The sequence below is a fragment of the Amblyomma mixtum genome, chromosome 4, assembly GCF_055824585.1.
Source record: "Amblyomma mixtum isolate Tamu chromosome 4, ASM5582458v1, whole genome shotgun sequence".
NCBI lineage: Eukaryota > Metazoa > Arthropoda > Arachnida > Ixodida > Ixodidae > Amblyomma > Amblyomma mixtum.
Window position 1 is genome coordinate 23,930,057 of NC_143015.1, and position 17,717 is coordinate 23,947,773.

The 17,717-nt window shown below is 47.3% G+C and overlaps 1 protein-coding gene across 1 annotated transcript; it reads right to left on the minus strand.

Moving 5' to 3' along the window:
- Positions 1-7,401: 7,401 nt before the first annotated feature.
- LOC149345894 (uncharacterized) lies at positions 7,402-15,974 on the minus strand. Its single transcript, XM_089586268.1, has 2 exons — positions 15,643-15,974; positions 7,402-9,315 (listed from the first exon to the last, which is right to left on the minus strand). The coding sequence occupies exons 1-2, from the start codon at positions 15,928-15,930 to the stop codon at positions 8,248-8,250; spliced, it is 1,356 nt and encodes a 451-aa protein (XP_089442394.1). The 5' UTR covers positions 15,931-15,974; the 3' UTR covers positions 7,402-8,247.
- Between the last annotated feature and the right edge of the window lie 1,743 nt (positions 15,975-17,717).

The following is a 17,717-nucleotide window of genomic DNA, read 5'->3' on the forward strand; positions in this document are numbered from 1 at the left end:
TTGTGTATCCATGAATAAATGGTGCCCGTCACAGACAACAAGGCCGCAAATTAAGCCCACTGAAATAAAAGTACCGGGGGTTCTTTTTTTTCTCTCTCTCTTCCACTTTTTGTGCTCCTTTGCCGGCCCAAGATCAACACGTTTCTGTATGGAACAGCACAGGGAGCCGTCACTTGTTCTAGATGGAAGACGTTTTGCGACAGGTCGAAACAGTTGCCGTAAACATCCTATCCCAGCGCACGGAGCCAAGCGACTGCAACGTAAAGGGCTCGCAAAACATAATGGTAAATGCCTCAAATGCTCTTATCACTCGCCGATGTCGGCGACAGCAGGGATCTTTACATCGCTTGAGGTACACGAAGGGTGTACATATATAGAATGGAATCGCAGCACATTCGTCCCATCAACCAATCCCGGCCCAGACATCTTACCTTCGCAAGCTAGGCAAAACGTTCGGTCTTGTACCCGGACCCCTTCGCCATGCTAGGAACAGCCACCTTTGCCAAGTGAGCTAACCAGCGTAACTAGCAAGGTACTAGAACGGATGATAGCTACGCGGCTCTCATGGTGGCTGGAACGGTATCACTGGTACCACCCAGCTCAGATTGGCTTTCGCCCACACTTGGGCACTGAGAACGGATTGGGCCACCTATCACGCATGGGGCTGCTCGAAGGCAGATCTCGCAAAATCTGAGCGCTTCTAACAATGGACGTCCACAAAGCGTATGACAACGTCAGCCACTCAGCGACCTTGGCCATTCTATGTTGGCTTCATCTCCCTACCCGAGTACGCTACTTTGTGGCTTCGTTCTTGGAAGACCTTTTCATCGTCATATACATCGGCAAGGAACGTGTTGGCCATTTGACGGCAAAAGCCGCCGCGGTGGCTCAGTGGTTATGGTGCACGGCTGCTTACCCGAAAGACGCGGGTTCGATCCCGGCCGCGGCGGTTGAATTTCTTTGGAGGAGAAATTCTAGAGGCCCGTGTAGTGTGCGATGTCAGTGCACGTTAAATAACTCCAGGTGGTCGAAATTTTCGGAGCCCTCCACTACGGCGTCTTCATAGCCTGAGTTGCTTTGGGACGTTAAACCCTAATAAACCGATAAACCAACATTTGCGCAAATAAAGAAAAAAAATTAGGCGTGGTTTAGCTCTGAGTAAGCCTGGTCAGTTGCGTCAGCAACAGTGAGCATGTATACGATCTTCAACGTCTCCACACTCGACGATCAACCCGGCAGCGGCGAAAGACCGCTTCCTTCCTTTCTCTAGACCCGCGGACCGCTCTTCATCTGTTTCTTCGGCACGCTGTCTCCTCCGAATTTCGTTCTTTCGAAGCCTGGCTTCTTGCGCCGCATCATCGGCTTGTTTAGCTGCAGCGTCGGCTCGCTGTTTCTCGAGCCTTCTTGTATGTTCTTCATCCATTTCCCGAGCACGTGTTTGCGCTTGGTTTTATTCCGATGATCTTGGCAACTCATCCCGGAATCTTCCGTAGTCGTCAGCCTGGAGTCATTCTGAGAAGTAGAACGACTCCTTCTAGCCGCATCTTAATTACGACGCTTTTCGAGTCCTGCAGCGAGTTCTTCTGCTGTATCTCGAACGCTTGGATTAAAGAAAAAGTAGCGCCAAATCATCCACACCACAAGAAAGGAACGAGGACGAGACACAACGAACGCGTTGTCTCTTGCTAGCTTGGTCCTGTCGCCGTTGCCTCTCTTTAGCGCTCTCCGTAACGACAAGATTCCACCCAGGCGAAGCGAGCATATACCCCGTGAATTGCCACATCCTCACCCTCTACCTCGGCGGAGAGCACACATCTTGCGGAAGCGAGCGAGTACGAGCGCGGAAGCGGCGCGGCGACGCCACCTGGCGGAGCTCGGCTGAAACGATTGCTAGGCAACGGCTGTTCAAGGCCATTCGTGCCTACCGGCCACCAGCTACGCGACGAGGTGAAAGCCTGTCGTAGTGTTGGTAACGCAACAAAAAGAACGACTTTCAAACTGTTAAGCATACTGCCACAGATACCTAGGTCCGCTAGGTCCCGAAGAATTCCAAACTTCCAGGTGGCATCATAAACCTTTTCCAAGTCAAAAATATCTGGCACACAGTTTTCTTTGAATATGAACGCTCCTCGTAAAGTTCAGGGGATTCGAGGGCAAGCATTAACCTAATGTTCAAAACAATTTTTAAAATTTTGCGAAGCAACTCGCGACTGCTATCGGTCTACAGCTACCAGGAGAGGTTTCAAGAATGGCTTTCTAGGTTTCAAGAATGGTGCAATAACTTTTTTCCATGCCTGCGGCAATTTTCCCTATTACCATACTTTGTTGAAGAATTTCAAGAGGGCCTATACGGCAGTTTCGGACAGCTGGGCCAGCATTTTGTAATGTATTTTATCGGACCCAGGGTGCTGTCTGCTTACCGATCGACAGCACCTAATGTATTTGTTAAAGTGTAATTAATTATGTTCTTATCAGGCTCATTTGAGCTGCCACTTGTTGGAAGTCTGTTTTTGAGCTGTTTTTGTACTTTAAAAATGAATGTGTGTGGTGTGAGGAAATAAGCGACTGTCGAGAAATGCTCGGCTAGTATGTCGGCCAGTTCATCAACACTTGTTTGTGTTCCTGGGGCAGTGAGAAAAGGGACTGTGAAGGGGGAGTACATACTATTCAGTCTACGCACTTGCTCCTCATTTTCTTCGATGTCATTGAACTGTTTATGGAAGATATATAGTTTTGCCATGAAGCTGTCATCAGTGCACCTGCCTGGCTCTCAGTTTTTTTAAACATAAGGTGTTCATGTGTTGGGTATTTAGGGAAAATGCCCCAGGCTTCGTTTTGTTTCTTTTCCGCTTCTCCACATTGCTGTGTACACAAAACTCTATAGCTTTCTCACATCACTCCCGAGTATTGAGGACATTATAGCTATGCGGCAGAGGTTATACAAAGTGTGAACATTTCATTTAGTTCGTCTATAACGTGATCGCCTGAGAAAATTTTCTCCAGACTTCCTTTTCCGGGAAAAAGGGCTGTCAGTTAAGTGCAACTTCCGACGGCGAGGTTTGGTCTGCATAATTGATGGTGAGGATAATAGGCTGATATTGACAGGTAAATGATCACTTCCGTACAGTTTATTTAGAGTGCATCCCGCTTAAACAATGTTAGACACAGATGGCGAACTAAAAGATAAATCCAAGCAGCTCTTTTTTCCAGTGCATGGAGACCAGCACGTGTGCTTTCCCGTATTTAGTAGACACACGTTATTGCAGACAATAAAATCTTCTAAATACGTCCTCTAGTGTCCGTTTGTTGACTAGCCCAAAAAAAGGAGTGTGCATTAAAATACCCCACTACAAGATATGGCTCTGGCAGCGGTTCAAAAAGTTCTTCTAAGTCGTGTAGTGCGACGGATAGATATGGTCATTATATGCACATCTGGCACAGGTTGGCCGGCCGCGACAGCTCTGGGAGGCATGACCGAAACTTTTACATTTGAAGTACCTTCTTGGATTCTGGATGCACGATCGGGCAGTTATTTTCATCTATCCGCCTTGTATAGTAGCTAGGAGTTAGCTAGAGGCTAAAGTCAGGACTAAGCTGGTTGGTTGGTTTATGGGGTTTAACGTCCCAAAGCGACTAAGGCTATGAGAGACGCCGTAGTCGAGGGCTCCGGAAATTTCGACCACCTGGGATTCTTTAACGTTCACTGACATCGCACAGTACACGGGCCTCTAGAATTTCTCCTCCAAAGAAATTCTAGCCGCCGCGGCCGGGATCGAACCCGCGTCTTTTGGGTCAGCAGCCGAGCACCATAACCGCTGAGCCACCGCGGCGGCTCAGGACTAAGTGCTTTGTTGGTGTTTCCTTTCGTCTTTTTGGATTTTGATGCGTTTGACATCAGGCAGGTTCTGGTCTTCCAGCCCCTCCAACATTTCTTTTTCTGTCAGTGGCAGGAAATTGTGCTCAGATATTACACCTTTGACTGTACTTAATAATATGTGGGTGCTGATGGAGACGGGGTTAATCTCCAAAGGACAATATGTTTTCGAATTTGGAGCACTGGACATTATCTCGCGCCTCAAGGAGCAGGTCGCCTTTGGCTAGCTTCGTAACGTTGTAGCCAAGGCCTCGAGCATCGGTCTGACTTTTAGACACAACGAATAGGGAAATGATTCCAGCTGGTTTCCCTGTTATTTCACCAAGTACTACATTATACATCGAGAAAAACTTTGCTTGTTCTTTCAAAGAATTGGGTAGTTACATCGGTCCGCACCTTTTTTTGAGGGCGCTCATTTGCTGCGTTTAAAGCCATGCAGAATCCTTTACGGCCGTTATGCCAGCCGCCCACCACGGAGTCCAACAAGGGGACGGGACAGCAACTTGAAAAACAAGCCCTACCCACGCCAGCTGCACATCCCAACTATGACCAAATATGACGCAAGTCAGCGTCGGTGGCCACACAAGGTTAACCGTCGCTGTCAGGAAAAAAGGAAAACCGAGTGCGTAGGAGACAGGATAGTTGTAAGAAAGTGATAGGAAAGTGAAAGATGGAGGGGAGGACAGGAAAAGGCGACTGCCGATTTCCCCCAGTCGGGTCAGGCCGGAGGTGCCGTCTACGGGAAGCTGGGGCCAAAGTGGTGTGTTGCCTCCGCCGAGGGGCCTTCAAGGTCCAAACACTCGGCATCGGCTCAACCACCAGGATCCCCTTTTCTCCGGACACGGCGATGCCACGCACGGCTAAGCGCCGGTGCTCGGGTCCGTGGTGACGCATTGCTCACCATCATATCTGCCCGCTGTCGATGCCCCTTTGTGCTAGAAGTAAGACTTCTGGCTCCCATGTTACATGCAATTGAAGCGACATAAGCTGTTTAATTTTTTTTCAAACAAAAATGCCTTCACTCTCTTGCGTTCAGCGCGTTTCGCAAAACTGTGCAAGCAGTCTTTCCATAAATATTTTATTAAAAAAAACTTTCGTCAAAGTTGTTATATTAACGTCTTTGGCAAGAAATGCTACACAGTTCTGGGATAACATTACTTGAAAGATAGGGCAAGAAAGCAGGTCGCAATTTAGAGGCACGTAATTATAATAAATCTAAAAAACGTTCAATATTATTAAAGTCTATATTTATTTACTGCTCTTAATATATGTATTTCGGGGTGTGACACGCATTAAGATTAGAAATCAGCTATTCGGAGCCAGGAAAATTTGGTGAATTTCATGCACATTTTGCAGTTAATGTGGCAGGAGTTATCGTAATTTACAAACTATTATATCAGTATGTTTCGCGAGTATCTTCTCGCACACTGTTCGCGACGAAATTCACGTTGTTATTTAATAATTTTTGTCGTTTTGCTGCGATGGTCGCACTTACGCTGATGACCACATCGTGGATCTCTTTGCAGCTCCGATGCATTGCGAGGTCATCGTGCAAGATCTGGGCAAAAAGTCTGCTTCCAAGCGGGGCAATATTTCTCTTGCAATAGGAGTGGAACGATTATTTCCGATATGACTTATCAGCTCAATGGCTCCAGGCGCAGTGTCTGGCGATATACGGGCAGCGTATATGCGATACATTTTGTGCCTTGAATCCTTTGGTTAACTTCTTTTTTGGATGCATGCTGGTTTCTTATTGTAAAAGGCTAGACAGAGATTAGAGCTGGTTGAGAACAACTGGAATAAAAAGGCATTTTTGTTGGCAAGTCTACATTGCGTATCCGTGGGCTGCCTACAGTTTCGCCGTTAAGGATAGAACAAATTTCAGAATACACAGTAAGAGGTTTCCCTATGGTGCACTACCTAAGGCGGAAATTTGTATGGCAAACAAATTTCCCACTGACCTTGGAAAAGAAAAGCCTACGGCTTGCCACATTGGATAAGTCTGTGAGATCCCTCTGGTGGAAATGCGAATGAATTAAGTGTAGAAATCCGGGCTAGTTGGTTCCTAGCATTATTGTGAGACATTCCAGCGGCTATAAAGACAATGATGAAGGCAGACGAGACAGGACGAACGTCGGAAGATTGACAAGCGTCGAAGAAAGATTCACACACAAAAACGAGGGATCACAGGGCCCATTGTACTAGAAAGTATGTCATTAAGCGTAGTACGTCATCCCTCGTTTTTTGTGCGTGAATCCTTCTTCGACGCTCGTCAATCGTTCGTCCTGTCTCGTCTAGCTTCGTCCGTCTTTTTAGCCGCTGGAATGTCTCAGAATAGTACTAGCAACCAACTAGCTCAACTTTCTACGCTTAATGACATACTTTCTAGTACAACGGGCCCTGTGATCCCTCGTTTTTTGTGTGAATCCTTCTTCGACGCTCGTCAATCATCCGGGGTTCTTCCTGTCTCGTCTACCTTCGTCCCTGTCTTTTTAGCCGCTGGAATGTCTCACAATCAATTAAAGATCCGCCAATAGCTTAAAAGCCACAGTGAAGCCCATATTGGCAGCGCATCAATTAATAATGTTGGACCGACTGGCTGAGCATAGGCCCTGTCCAGGCATGAACGTCGGGCCGTCGCTGTAAAAAGTGCGAATTTGCCGAGAAACCCACCTAGGGCCCATGTTCGTGCCGATTTCCGCCACCTTTATGCCAGCGTAGGTTCAATCTTGGTGAGCAGCTTGGGTTCACCTTTCTCTTTTCTGTTCTTAGTCACATGGTGCCTTGCCCTTACATGAAAAGCGTATTGGTTGCGGCCGAGTTCTCAGTGCACGACTTTATAAAGAATAGGCCTGTCTTTATGCGGGTAAGTACGTCACATGGACAGTTTTTTTTTTCAGTTTGGACATGAACGTGGGTAGTTCCTACTACGAGATATTACGGTTGAAAATGAGCTGTCGTTTATTCCCAAAAATACACCACATACAGCTGCGGCTGTAGTAGTAGTAGCATAAAACTTTATTCGGCAAAATGGGGCGGGGTTTAGGGGTTGGGGTCTTGAGCAGCAGGTGGTGTTCCTAGGTACAGGATCCCATTGGTTCTTGCTGCCTCCTCGGCCCGCTCAACCAGCGCAAGCTGATCTTGCGGGTCCGAGCTGGACAGAAGCTCCTCCCACTGCTCGACTGACGGGTTTGTAATTTTGGGCTCTATCGGGCTCGCCCGACAGCCCAATGTGGAGTGGTAGAGGGTGGCTATCTCTCCGCACCACACGCATTCAGGAGTATATTGCGTAGGCCAAATCTTACTGTATATGTAGCGACTTGGGTATGAGTTTGTTTGTAGCCGTCTCCATGTAGTTGCCTGATGTCTTGTGGGGAAGCGGGTATTTACGGCGTCTTAACTGTGAAACTGTAAATTAGTAGAAGAAAAAGCTCCTCATTGCTAAACAATACTGATAGCGTGGACTCATGTTAAAAGACGCTTCAAAACAACGTGATGGAAAGGCAAAACAGAAATGACATCAGAAGTAAATGGTAACTGCAAGTTTATTTTGTGAAACATGATAAGTATTGTAGCAGCCAGGCAGCTTTCTTCAGATGTTCCAGTATTACGGAGAAAAAACAAACAAACTTGGGGACTTTCTTAACCACACTGATAAATAAAATGCGGCAGCACTTACGTTGCCTGCTATGGTTTCTACAATGAGCGTGTAATGTTTTTGCAGTTTCATTTCCCTTTTACTGCATGCATGAGTCGTCACTTTCTAGAATATTCGAGTATCTTCCAATGAATTATGAGTTTTGAAAATACTACTCCGACCCACCAATTCACTTTAAGTCACCCACCAATCGCTACAAATCCACCTTAAACCATTTCGTAGGGTTGATTTCAAATTTCCCTACGATTGGCCCAATGGTGGCCTCAAGGCGTTGATTACGCCATGACTCTGTAAATCGCATTCATAGATTGCGGACAGTCTCCATACCACTACTGGCGCAGTGGTTACGCGATGCGGCACTGCCCCGGCAGGTGGCTCTTTCAAACGCAACAACCGGTGGGGCTTCTGAGGCTCAGGTTGCTCTTCACGAGCTCCCGTATGGCTTGGAGCAACGCCACGGTGGCCAGGCTGAATAGGCATTCAGTTTGGCAACAATGAGCAGTTTGCTCACGTTCCGGTGGGCAGGCTGCCACCTGGCACATAGGCAAGGGCGTAATCACGTTACAAGACCACGTTACGTCTTTCGACCAATAAGAATATTTTGTGACAGCGAAGCCAAAAATTGGGCACCGAAAACCTAAATGCCACCGCAATGAACTTCCTCCTTCCATACACATGTGCAGTATCTTGGTCCCTGCGCCAATACAAGTGAAACTTACGGGAGCAGCTCCCACTTGACACGAAGCTTGTCATCTTGAACAAAGCCTTCTCTCTGGAGGACGACTAGGTCAAACATCTTGTGCAAAAAAGCAACAGGCCAGTTGTCTGATTCCTCTGGCTTTTTGGTGAAGTAATCATCCCGAACCGGTTTAACCTCAGCCTCAATTTCGTCGCGTTGGCCCGGGTGCACGACGCTAAGCTTGATTTTGTGCTCGAATGGCCACCGCACAACATTGTCCATGTTACCTTTGAGCAGCTGCAAGCAAGCATGCAAAGTAACCGAGTCACCTTCCTTCCGGAAGTGTAGCCCTGGTAACATGCAATAGCCGCGCATGTACGCAGGTACGCTGAAATACCAAAAAAGGCCTGTCTCGAGTGTTTTTTCTTGGATGGATTTCACATTTTTCACAAAAAACTCGCACCGCGTTGTTTGAAGCTGAACGAGTTGAAGTACTTTGGTGATGCAGTTCATTGTCTTCTGACAATTCATCTTCCCAAAAGTTTTCAGTTCTTCAAGAGCAGCTGTCATTACCAAACCGCTGCCTGCTGTCTTCAACCCTGCAGAAGGATGGTTTGATGCACCACTGCGGGTGGTCAAGCTTTCTTTGATTTCCGCGTTAGACGTCGAGAGATCACGCAAGGACTCTTTCAAGCTGTCAGTACTTTGTACTGCAGTTGCCAGTTCTTGCTTGAGAGTTTCTTTGAAAGTGTTCATATCATGACATATTTCATTCAGCCTGTCACCATGTACGCTAATATCAGCTGTCATTCTTTCGAGGTAGCCCTTGAGTTCACCCGCCTGCTTTTCAAACGCTTCTATGAAAGTAGTAAAAGACGCGCTTTCATCTTTGAGGTCGGAGTGTCTACAGAATCCCGAAGAGGTATCAGTTGACGAGCTGCAAGATCCCGATCTGAGGTGGGAGCACACGTCGCTGCAAAGGACTCTCATGGAGCACTTTGGGCACCAAGTAGCATGGTGCACACATTCCCGATTGAAATGCTGGGTGATCATGGAAGCAGCCGCCACGTGCTTGCAACCCCGTTCTGCATTCCAGCACTTCACCTGCAAAGCAAAAATAGTACATTCATAGGAATCACTACTACCCTTCGAACGACTCAGTAGAGCATTCCTTTTCCGTTAAGGCAATGCACCTTGCGATTTCACATAAGCTCCTGCATTGTTAAAGGACAGTAGAATGTGTCACATGTCCTCAAACTACAAAGCCAGAACTAAACATCCCTAATGCTTGAAGTGCAGTGATGTGTTTAGATTTCAATTTTGAGAGTCCGCTTGGAGTTCTGACCCTGTTACGCGTGAAATGAATCTATATTTGCATAAGCTTTGATGAGAGCCCGCGGTAGCCACTTCACCCCTTGTGATCTCATTTTTGCCCGTCCGGGTACGGATGGATGTGGGTAACACTAAATAGGAGCACCGGTTGGCCTTCCGATGTTTATGCACGTATGCTGCACGCATGGCCGCGCTCGTTCAAGGCCATGGTAACTACGATATTCGGGTTCGCTTGGAATAAGAAGGGGAGGACGACGATGACAAAGTTGAGTTCTTCGAAGAATACACACACTTATTTGGGAGGGCGCTGAAGAGAAGTACCATGGAAAAGTAGCTTACTGTAAAACATACGCCTGGCTGCATTTCTCTTTGCACTGGGATTCAACGGACAGCGAGGACTGACCTGCAGTACTTTGTTCTGTCCGTCCGCAAGGACACCTGAATTAGAATAACTACGGGGACGCTTAGGCCAACTTAAGAGCGGAATAGAGATTTCATATTTGTCACTGCTTCTACATGAATGTATGTGTGCGTTTTAGACAGCTTCTTTGCACTTGTCGGTCCATCAATCTGCTTATTCGTACTCCCGGCTGCAGTAGCACATATAGGCTATGCTGTGGCGATGCAGACATTTGCATTTATCACATGATTTTTGACATTGGTTCTGTAAGGCCGCTATAGCGACAACAAGGCGTTTGCAGTGCGCGCGCCGAAAAAACTGACAGTGGCTTAGCTCTGCTATGCCACTATAAATGTAGCGCAAGTGGCTAACTGCCACGCGACAACCTCGGGGTCTGAGGAATTGAGGTTTTCCAGTCTTCTCAGCCGACTGGTAGCGGCTCGACTCTCTTTAACCCCATGTGGAGCGCACTGCATCAACCGCATGTCTCGCGCATTATATATGCACGGTGAGCCCTCCTAGCGCATGCGCAGTAGCGCGCGGCGCGGCAGTCGTAAACACAGCGGCGGGCGCACGCGGCTCCGCGCGTCTGCCGAGACTGTGACGTCATGCCGCTGGAATGTGCCCACCGGCGGAGCGTCGAAGAGAGGCGCGCCCGCCGGCGGCGAGATGTTCGGGAGAGTTCCAGTCCTCTCGAAAAGATGAGGAGGGCGATGTGGCTTAATGTGTGCTGCGGCGCCACCTCTCTTTCTCAGCGCTCTTGTCCGCCTCTGGAAATTTCCGAGTCCAAGTAGATTATACAAGAGCGTATTGCATCATGTTACGTGGTTCTAGGTCAGGTTTCGCGCAGCGGTATAGGCAAACCCCGGCTTTCGGCAAGTCGTGAAGCGCTAGCCTGGAGCTCGAGCGTTACTTTTCGACAGCTACGGTAGCTCAGTGCGAAACTTCTTTTTCTTCGGTATGAATTTGTTCCTGCGCAGTTTTTTTTAATCGTTGCAAAAGTCCAGTTCCTTTGTAGCAAGTCCAACGCCAAATAAGTGAGCACCTCGAAGGAAGCGAGGTGTGAAGAAGGAAGAAGCTATCCTCTTTACTGGTTCTCTGCCCAGGTCGCTGTCCACAAGTGAGGTTCCTCACAACCGAGTGGGTAGGCTACTATGACATCACAAGGTTACGTGACCTATCGCGATCGATCAGTAAGCTAAATGCCACCTGCCATGGTGGGCAGGTTGTTGGCAATCTAGTGGTCACGTTTCCACCTACCACGCTGGGCATAGTGATGACCACCTCTCTCGGCCAATCAGGGTGGCCCATCAGGGCAGGTTATGATGACGTAACATGGTCACTTCATTTTTATCGACCAATCTGTGAATTTCGTGACACCGTGGATTGGCGGGCTGTATTGTGACAACTGCGATGCTAGCGCGTTAATAAAAAATAGACACGTATGACGCCAAATGCACCCATGCCTTTATAGGCGTAGACACCATCATCAGGCTCACTTCGCCCACAGCGGGGCAAAGGCCTATCACGTCTCTCCGATTAACCCTGTACTTTTTCTTAATGTCATCCGCCCGCCTAACATTCTGCCGCCCCCTGCTATGCTTGCCTTCTCTTGGAATCCACTCACATACCCTTCAAGGTGCAGTGAAGAGGAATCTGAACTCGTCTTTCTGCCGCGGGAACTCAATCTACACGTTCCGAGTAGGGGTGTGCGAATATTCTATATTTTCGAATATAATTCGAATATTATATTTTTAGTATTCGTATTCGATTCGAAATCCAGGTATTCGTGTTGTCTCGAATATTCGACCCGACGCGAATATTCGTGTCTAGCCGAATATTCATTGTGAACACCGGCGTTCATTTCGATCCGCAAGCCCTATTGACAGAGACATAGCAACAAGGCAGCGCCCACAGCAATGCGCATTCCTTCCTCCAAGGGCCATACCGTAGCTGACTGCGCTGGTGAGCTTCTTTGTGGCTATACCTGCGAAGCTGGTATAGTCAGAGCTGTGCACGAAGTACCTCGCAATACATGCCAGTTCAGTGCCAAGTGAGAGGGCATTTTCTGTGGCTGGAGGAGTCGTTTCAGCTAGAAGGGAACTACTTCTGCCTGACCATGTGGAGCAGCGGGTTTTCCTTCACGACAACCTTTTATGTTCATCCCAGCAACGCGCGTTCGTGCTGATGGCAAGCTAGCCTTAATCAATGCTGTGTACCAGCCATCTTCTCTGATATTTCCACTCTTCTAAGAATAATATTCGAGACTGATACTTTTTGTGCAGCCACACATACCTTTTTTGTTCATTTAATCATCGATAGTTGAACTGTGATGCTCTTGGGTGCTCAAAAAAATGTTTTGTAGTGGTTAAATGCGTCTGTCCTTGATTATTCGATATTCGATTCGATATTCGGAGCCAAGTATTCGTATTCGATTCGTATTCGAAGAATTTGATATTCGCACACCCCTAGTACCGAGCATTCTGAGAAACATCGATGTATTGCCCTCTGTGGCTGATTTCCCTAATTAAATCGAATTAACATCGGGCTCCCGCCTTTTTTTTCAATTCTCCCCGTACGGCGGGCGGAGTCGACCAAAGCGTGGCGTGCCTTTCACCCAGTCCAGTCCGCGGAAGTTAAAAATTGGATGAATTCAATGGAACAGAAACAGTGTAGAACTATATCGATTCTGGAAAAGGCAGATCAGGAAAGAATTTTTCTATGATAACTCAAGAGGCAGTGCCCTACTTTTTGAAGCTAGATCAGGGTGTCTTAGAACGCGCAGCTACAAAAAGAAATTTAACGAAGAAGATGACACATGTGCAGTGTGTGGTAGATCTGTGGAAACAATTGAACACCTCATAATCAAATGTGATGGTATCCATCCGGATGTCGATGCAGGCACAGTCACTCTTTCTGAGGCCCTAGGGTTTAAAGATAACAATGGTCATGTAAATAAATCTGCAGTGGAAGTCAGCAAAAAGCGATTGGAGGATTGGTGGCTGAAAAGCAGAGATGTGGAATAAGGTTAGAATAGTAGGAAACCGTAGGCAAAGTTGATGGAGAATCTTAATGAGAATTGCCAACACAGTAAACAAAAAAAATAATAAAGAAAGAAAAGCTGAGCATGGTGGCAATTGCCACCACCCCGTTTCAAAGGGGGCGCTCCTATCCATCCATCCATCCATCCATCCATCCATCCAGTGGCGGCTTGTCGCTCTGCCATCGGCGGAGTAATACGCAGTAATCCGTAGTAGCAAATAGTCCGCGCGTATTTTTATTTCTGCGGGCTTATTTTGCGGCTATATTATCTGCGAATAAAACTTTCACAGAAACCTAAAAAATAAAATAAACCGAAAGCAAAGCCTCCACGAAGCTGGCTGAATGCACTCCACGCGTTGGTCGACTCCGCCCACCGTACGGAGAGAATTCAAAACGTAAAGCCGGGGGCCGGACGTTAATTCGATTTAATTAGAGAAATCGGCCACACAGGGCAATAATCTGCAGTTTCTAAGAATGCTCGGAACGTGTACGTCGAGTTCCCGCGTCAAAAAGACGAGTTCAGATTCCTCTTCAGTGCACCTTTAAGCCCCAGCGGTTATCTTGCCTTCGCATTACATGCCCTGGCCAAGCCCACTTCTTCCGCTTGATTTCGACTAGGATATCATTAACCAGCGCATATTCCCTCACCCACTCTGCCCTCTTCCGGTATCCTAACGTTACACGTATCATTTTTCTTTCCATAGCTCACTGCGTTGTTCTTAACTTAAGTTGTACACTTTTCGTAAGCCTCCATGTTTCAGCCCTGTAGGTGAGTACCGGCATGATACAGCTGTTGTACACTTTTCTCTTCAGAAAACCTGCCATAGACATCTTAGATGACCATATAATGCGCACATGGCATACACGGCAGCGCAGGTGGCAAAATCGGTTGTCGATCTAATTCAATTTCCTTTGGGAGAAAACGGAAAGGAAGAGGCAGTAGATGACACAGGTAGCATCAGGAGAATGCATAAGCTTCTGAGGAGTCAACTTGACCTGAAATGAAATACAGGTTCAAGCACCCTAAACATCGGAGAAGCACAGATGTAATCTCAGGCGTATGCATGTTCACACTCAGCGCGTATAGAGTACACTGAATAAACATGGCCGCGTATGAGCGAGGTTTAAGATATCCATGTTAATATTTTGAGCTTCGAAGAAGTGCCAAACGAAGAATATTGCTGGTTTATTGGGTTTAACTTCGCAGAACAACTCAGGCTATGAGGGACGCCGTAGTGAAGGGCTCCAGAAATTTCAACCACCTGAGGTTCTTTAACGTGCACTGACATCGCACAGTACGCGGGCCTCTAGAATTTCGCCTCCATTGAAATGCGACCACTGCGGCCAGGACTGAACCCGCGTCTTTCGGGTCAGCAGCCGAGCGCCGTAACCACTGAGCCACCGCGGCGGGGCGAAGAATATTGCATTGATGGAACAGAATTACTGCAGGAGAGGCCTCACGAAGTGTTTGCAAATTTTCATTGTTCGCACATCCACGTCTGTGTATGCTGCATAGATAGTCGCCCAAGTAGAAGCAAATGTTTGTGGAAACAATAAAAAATAGTACACCTAAATCGCAGCCCACAAAAATACATACTCCTTTTTGAATTCTGGCAACTGGACCACAACAGCATCCCACCAGATACCTACTCCGATTCATTCAGTATCAGCCTAATGCCCTCGTGGGTTACCGTGCTGCATTTCACGCAGCGGGCGATACAGGTAGATCGGTAGTTAAGCTGCCTGGTTTTGGAAAAGTAAGGAAGATTGATATTCACGTTTTATGCCAAACGCGTATCGTTTTGCTAGCTGTATATGATATTAGAAAAAGGAAAGGAACAGATTTTCAACTTCTAGAGGATTAAAAATACGCACAATTTTAGCAAGGCGTCCATCTACACGACTTGAAAATACGCTGTTAAAAACGTTGCACCTAATTATGTTCATCCCAAGTGTCTTCAGTTAGGACGGCAGCAGCGGCAAGAGGTAGGAAATGACGCACCGTACTGTTCAGCAGCAAAGGGAGTTGCTATTAAAAGACGCTAGGGTTGAACGATCAGGACCATACCAGCAATAGTAACAGTGACGCTCCTACGCAGCCGCTTTGCAAGCTTATCATTAAGCTACAAAATATATTTTACAAGTCCGTACTGCAGCGTGCCGTGGTTTCACAGACACGAATACAGGAGGTTGTCTACGCCGTAAAAGAGAGAATCAAGAGGGTCGTTTCTACCAGCTAGCCAGCGCGCTTGACGGACACGCCGTGTTCTCCAACGTTCGTTTTATCTAATCAATTTTTGCAAACATTCAGAAGAGTGGTGTGTGAGAGCGTATAAAGGTTTTTGTACAAAACAGAAACGAATATTTTTTTTCGCATCCATTGCTAGGAAAGCTTAGTGACAGGCGGTGTTTTATTCATGCAAGCCAAAATTAAGATCATATGCACCAAACCAAAAATTGTACGGCACGTTAACTTTTACGTCCAGGTATTTTTTTCAAACAGCTTTTAATACACCTACATACAGCCACGAATTGTTTTCAAAGTATGCCCATATTTCCTCGGCTACATGCCAGACACTGATATTCCAAGACGCTTTCTGTTAAGAGAGGACAAGGGAAGAGACAATCTGGAACAAAAAATAGGGTGCAGGTCTAACCTGTCTCCTCAGCAGTTCATCTGCTGGAAAGTCCTTCCAGTCGACGTCGTCCTCGTTGTTGCACTCGGAGCCATCGAGCGGACAGGTGTACAGATCATCCTGGACACATTGTTCGTAGCAAGGCTCGCACAGTGCATGCATGCAGGGCAGCAACGCGGTCCTCTTGCGCACGAGTCCGCAAGCGCTGCATACCCTGTTACCGGGAATGGGCTTGACGAAACTCAGCGGCCTCCAGTCGAGTTCCGGGCAGAAGCCGACGAGCGTGTATTGGGCACCTGAAGGAGGCATCGGTCTTCACTTCCACTCGCTGCAAAGGCGCCTGCAAATGTACCGCTATCACCCTCGCAGAGCGCCTTGGGAGTGTTTATCTGTCGGTCGCTGGGCAACTATCGCTGCTGCATCCGTGGCCCTTCTCTCCACCCATCTTTGACTGAGCCGGGGTTTATTATCTCTCTTGCTACATCTCTCGCCGCGATTACAGTTCTGCAACGTTCACTTTTCAATGTATGCAGGATGGCCGCCAAAGCTTTTAATCTAGCATTAAGCTTGTGTTCGCCAGCTGGAAATCCATCTTAGAACGTCACTCGAATGCCGGCTCGACTGTTCTCGGTCGCGGCGGCAGATGTTACAATATCTGGGACGCATTTCGCCGCCAGCCTCCGAATGATCTTCAAACGACCTTGAGTTAAGTCATGGCTACCCAGCAAACCACTAACCTCCCGCAGATGTCCAGATTAAGTCTGAACGTCTATGTACCAAAGCAAAATCTCTCAGACGTCTTATTTACCAACTTTTTTCGTGTAAAAGCTGGAGACGTACTCACGACATTATATCTGCCTTAACCTAGACTCCTCGCAGATATTACTTGTCACGTGCTGGGAATGTAAGTGAGGTATAATTTAAGAATTCCATATTTTTCAATCGTTCGATATTTCGTGTTGCCTTACTGCATTTAAGGATGGAAATCGCTGTTGACTACAAAGTGGAGGCATGACCAGCGCTGCCTGTGTTTTTGTGTGTTTTCGTGCTCGCTTCACGGCAACATTATCCTACCTAGAAAGAAGAAAAATACGGGAAATATATGCAGTTGGTTTGAAATGCCAGCCACTTTGGCCAGAATTTTTCTGATTAAGCATGTTTTATTCAACTTATCTAACTATTTAAAGTACAAAAATTGGTTCCGTTCAATTTTTTGGCGTTATTTTTTCTCAAAAATGTGTTAAATCTGCTAATCGCGCTAGCAATGATAACTAACTATTGGAATGTTGAACTGAGGAAAGCTTTGGAATTTGTGTAGCTGAATGTGTGACCTCATATTTCTTGAGAATAAACTTCTTGAGTCCCGCTTTTTATCATCATGTCCAGTGCAGGCCAAAAATTTCTCCAGTTAACCCTGTGCCAGCGGCGGCCCCCTTATCCCAGCAAACTTCCGAACCTCATCTGCCCACCTGCCCTGATCCTCTCTGCTGTGCTTGCATTCTCTCTGAATCCAGCCCGTTACCCTAACGATTATCTTGCCTTCATGCTACATGGGCTGCCCATATGCCTGTCCTGTGCCACGGACAGGCGGCGGCGGGGAAAGCGCGGTGAATTGTCTACGCCGCCATCGCGTTGTAGTTCGTATCGTATTTTATCAATAATAGCGCAAACTGCACATGGCGATTGCAGGGGCGCTATGCCGGAAGGCCCGAGTTTGGCGCTCGCCCGAGTTTCATCCGAGTTTGCGATGACGGCAGTCAGTGAACGAAGATAGCGCGGAACGTGCGCAGGCAGCGGACAATAAAATGTAGAGATAAAGCCACGTAAAGGCGATACAAGCGCATCCTGCGCACCTGTTTCACACTTCAAACACAATACACTGCGCAATACCAGGCCGCAGCGCTACCTAAAGTTATCAGCGCCATGTCAGCAATCGCGAAATCGTGACTTCTCTGCTATCTATCTGCACACTCGCCGCTAGCTGTTTGACACGCCTTTCGGGCGAGTCAAAGGCGTGTCTTCTCTTTCAGGCTCTATCTGTCTCTCCATTTCCGAAGACGAACAGTGCGCACTAGGTGCACTCTTGTATCAACCCT

Excerpts from the sequence above, each read along its gene's own strand:
- LOC149345894 (XM_089586268.1), bottom strand. The coding sequence starts at position 15,930 with ATGCCTCCTTCAGGTGCCCAATACACGCTCGTCGGCTTCTGCCCGGAA. Across the intron at positions 9,316-15,642 it reads ATGAACTGCTGAGGAGACAG|GTGAAGTGCTGGAATGCAGA; the intron begins GTTAGACCTGCA and ends TTTGCTTTGCAG.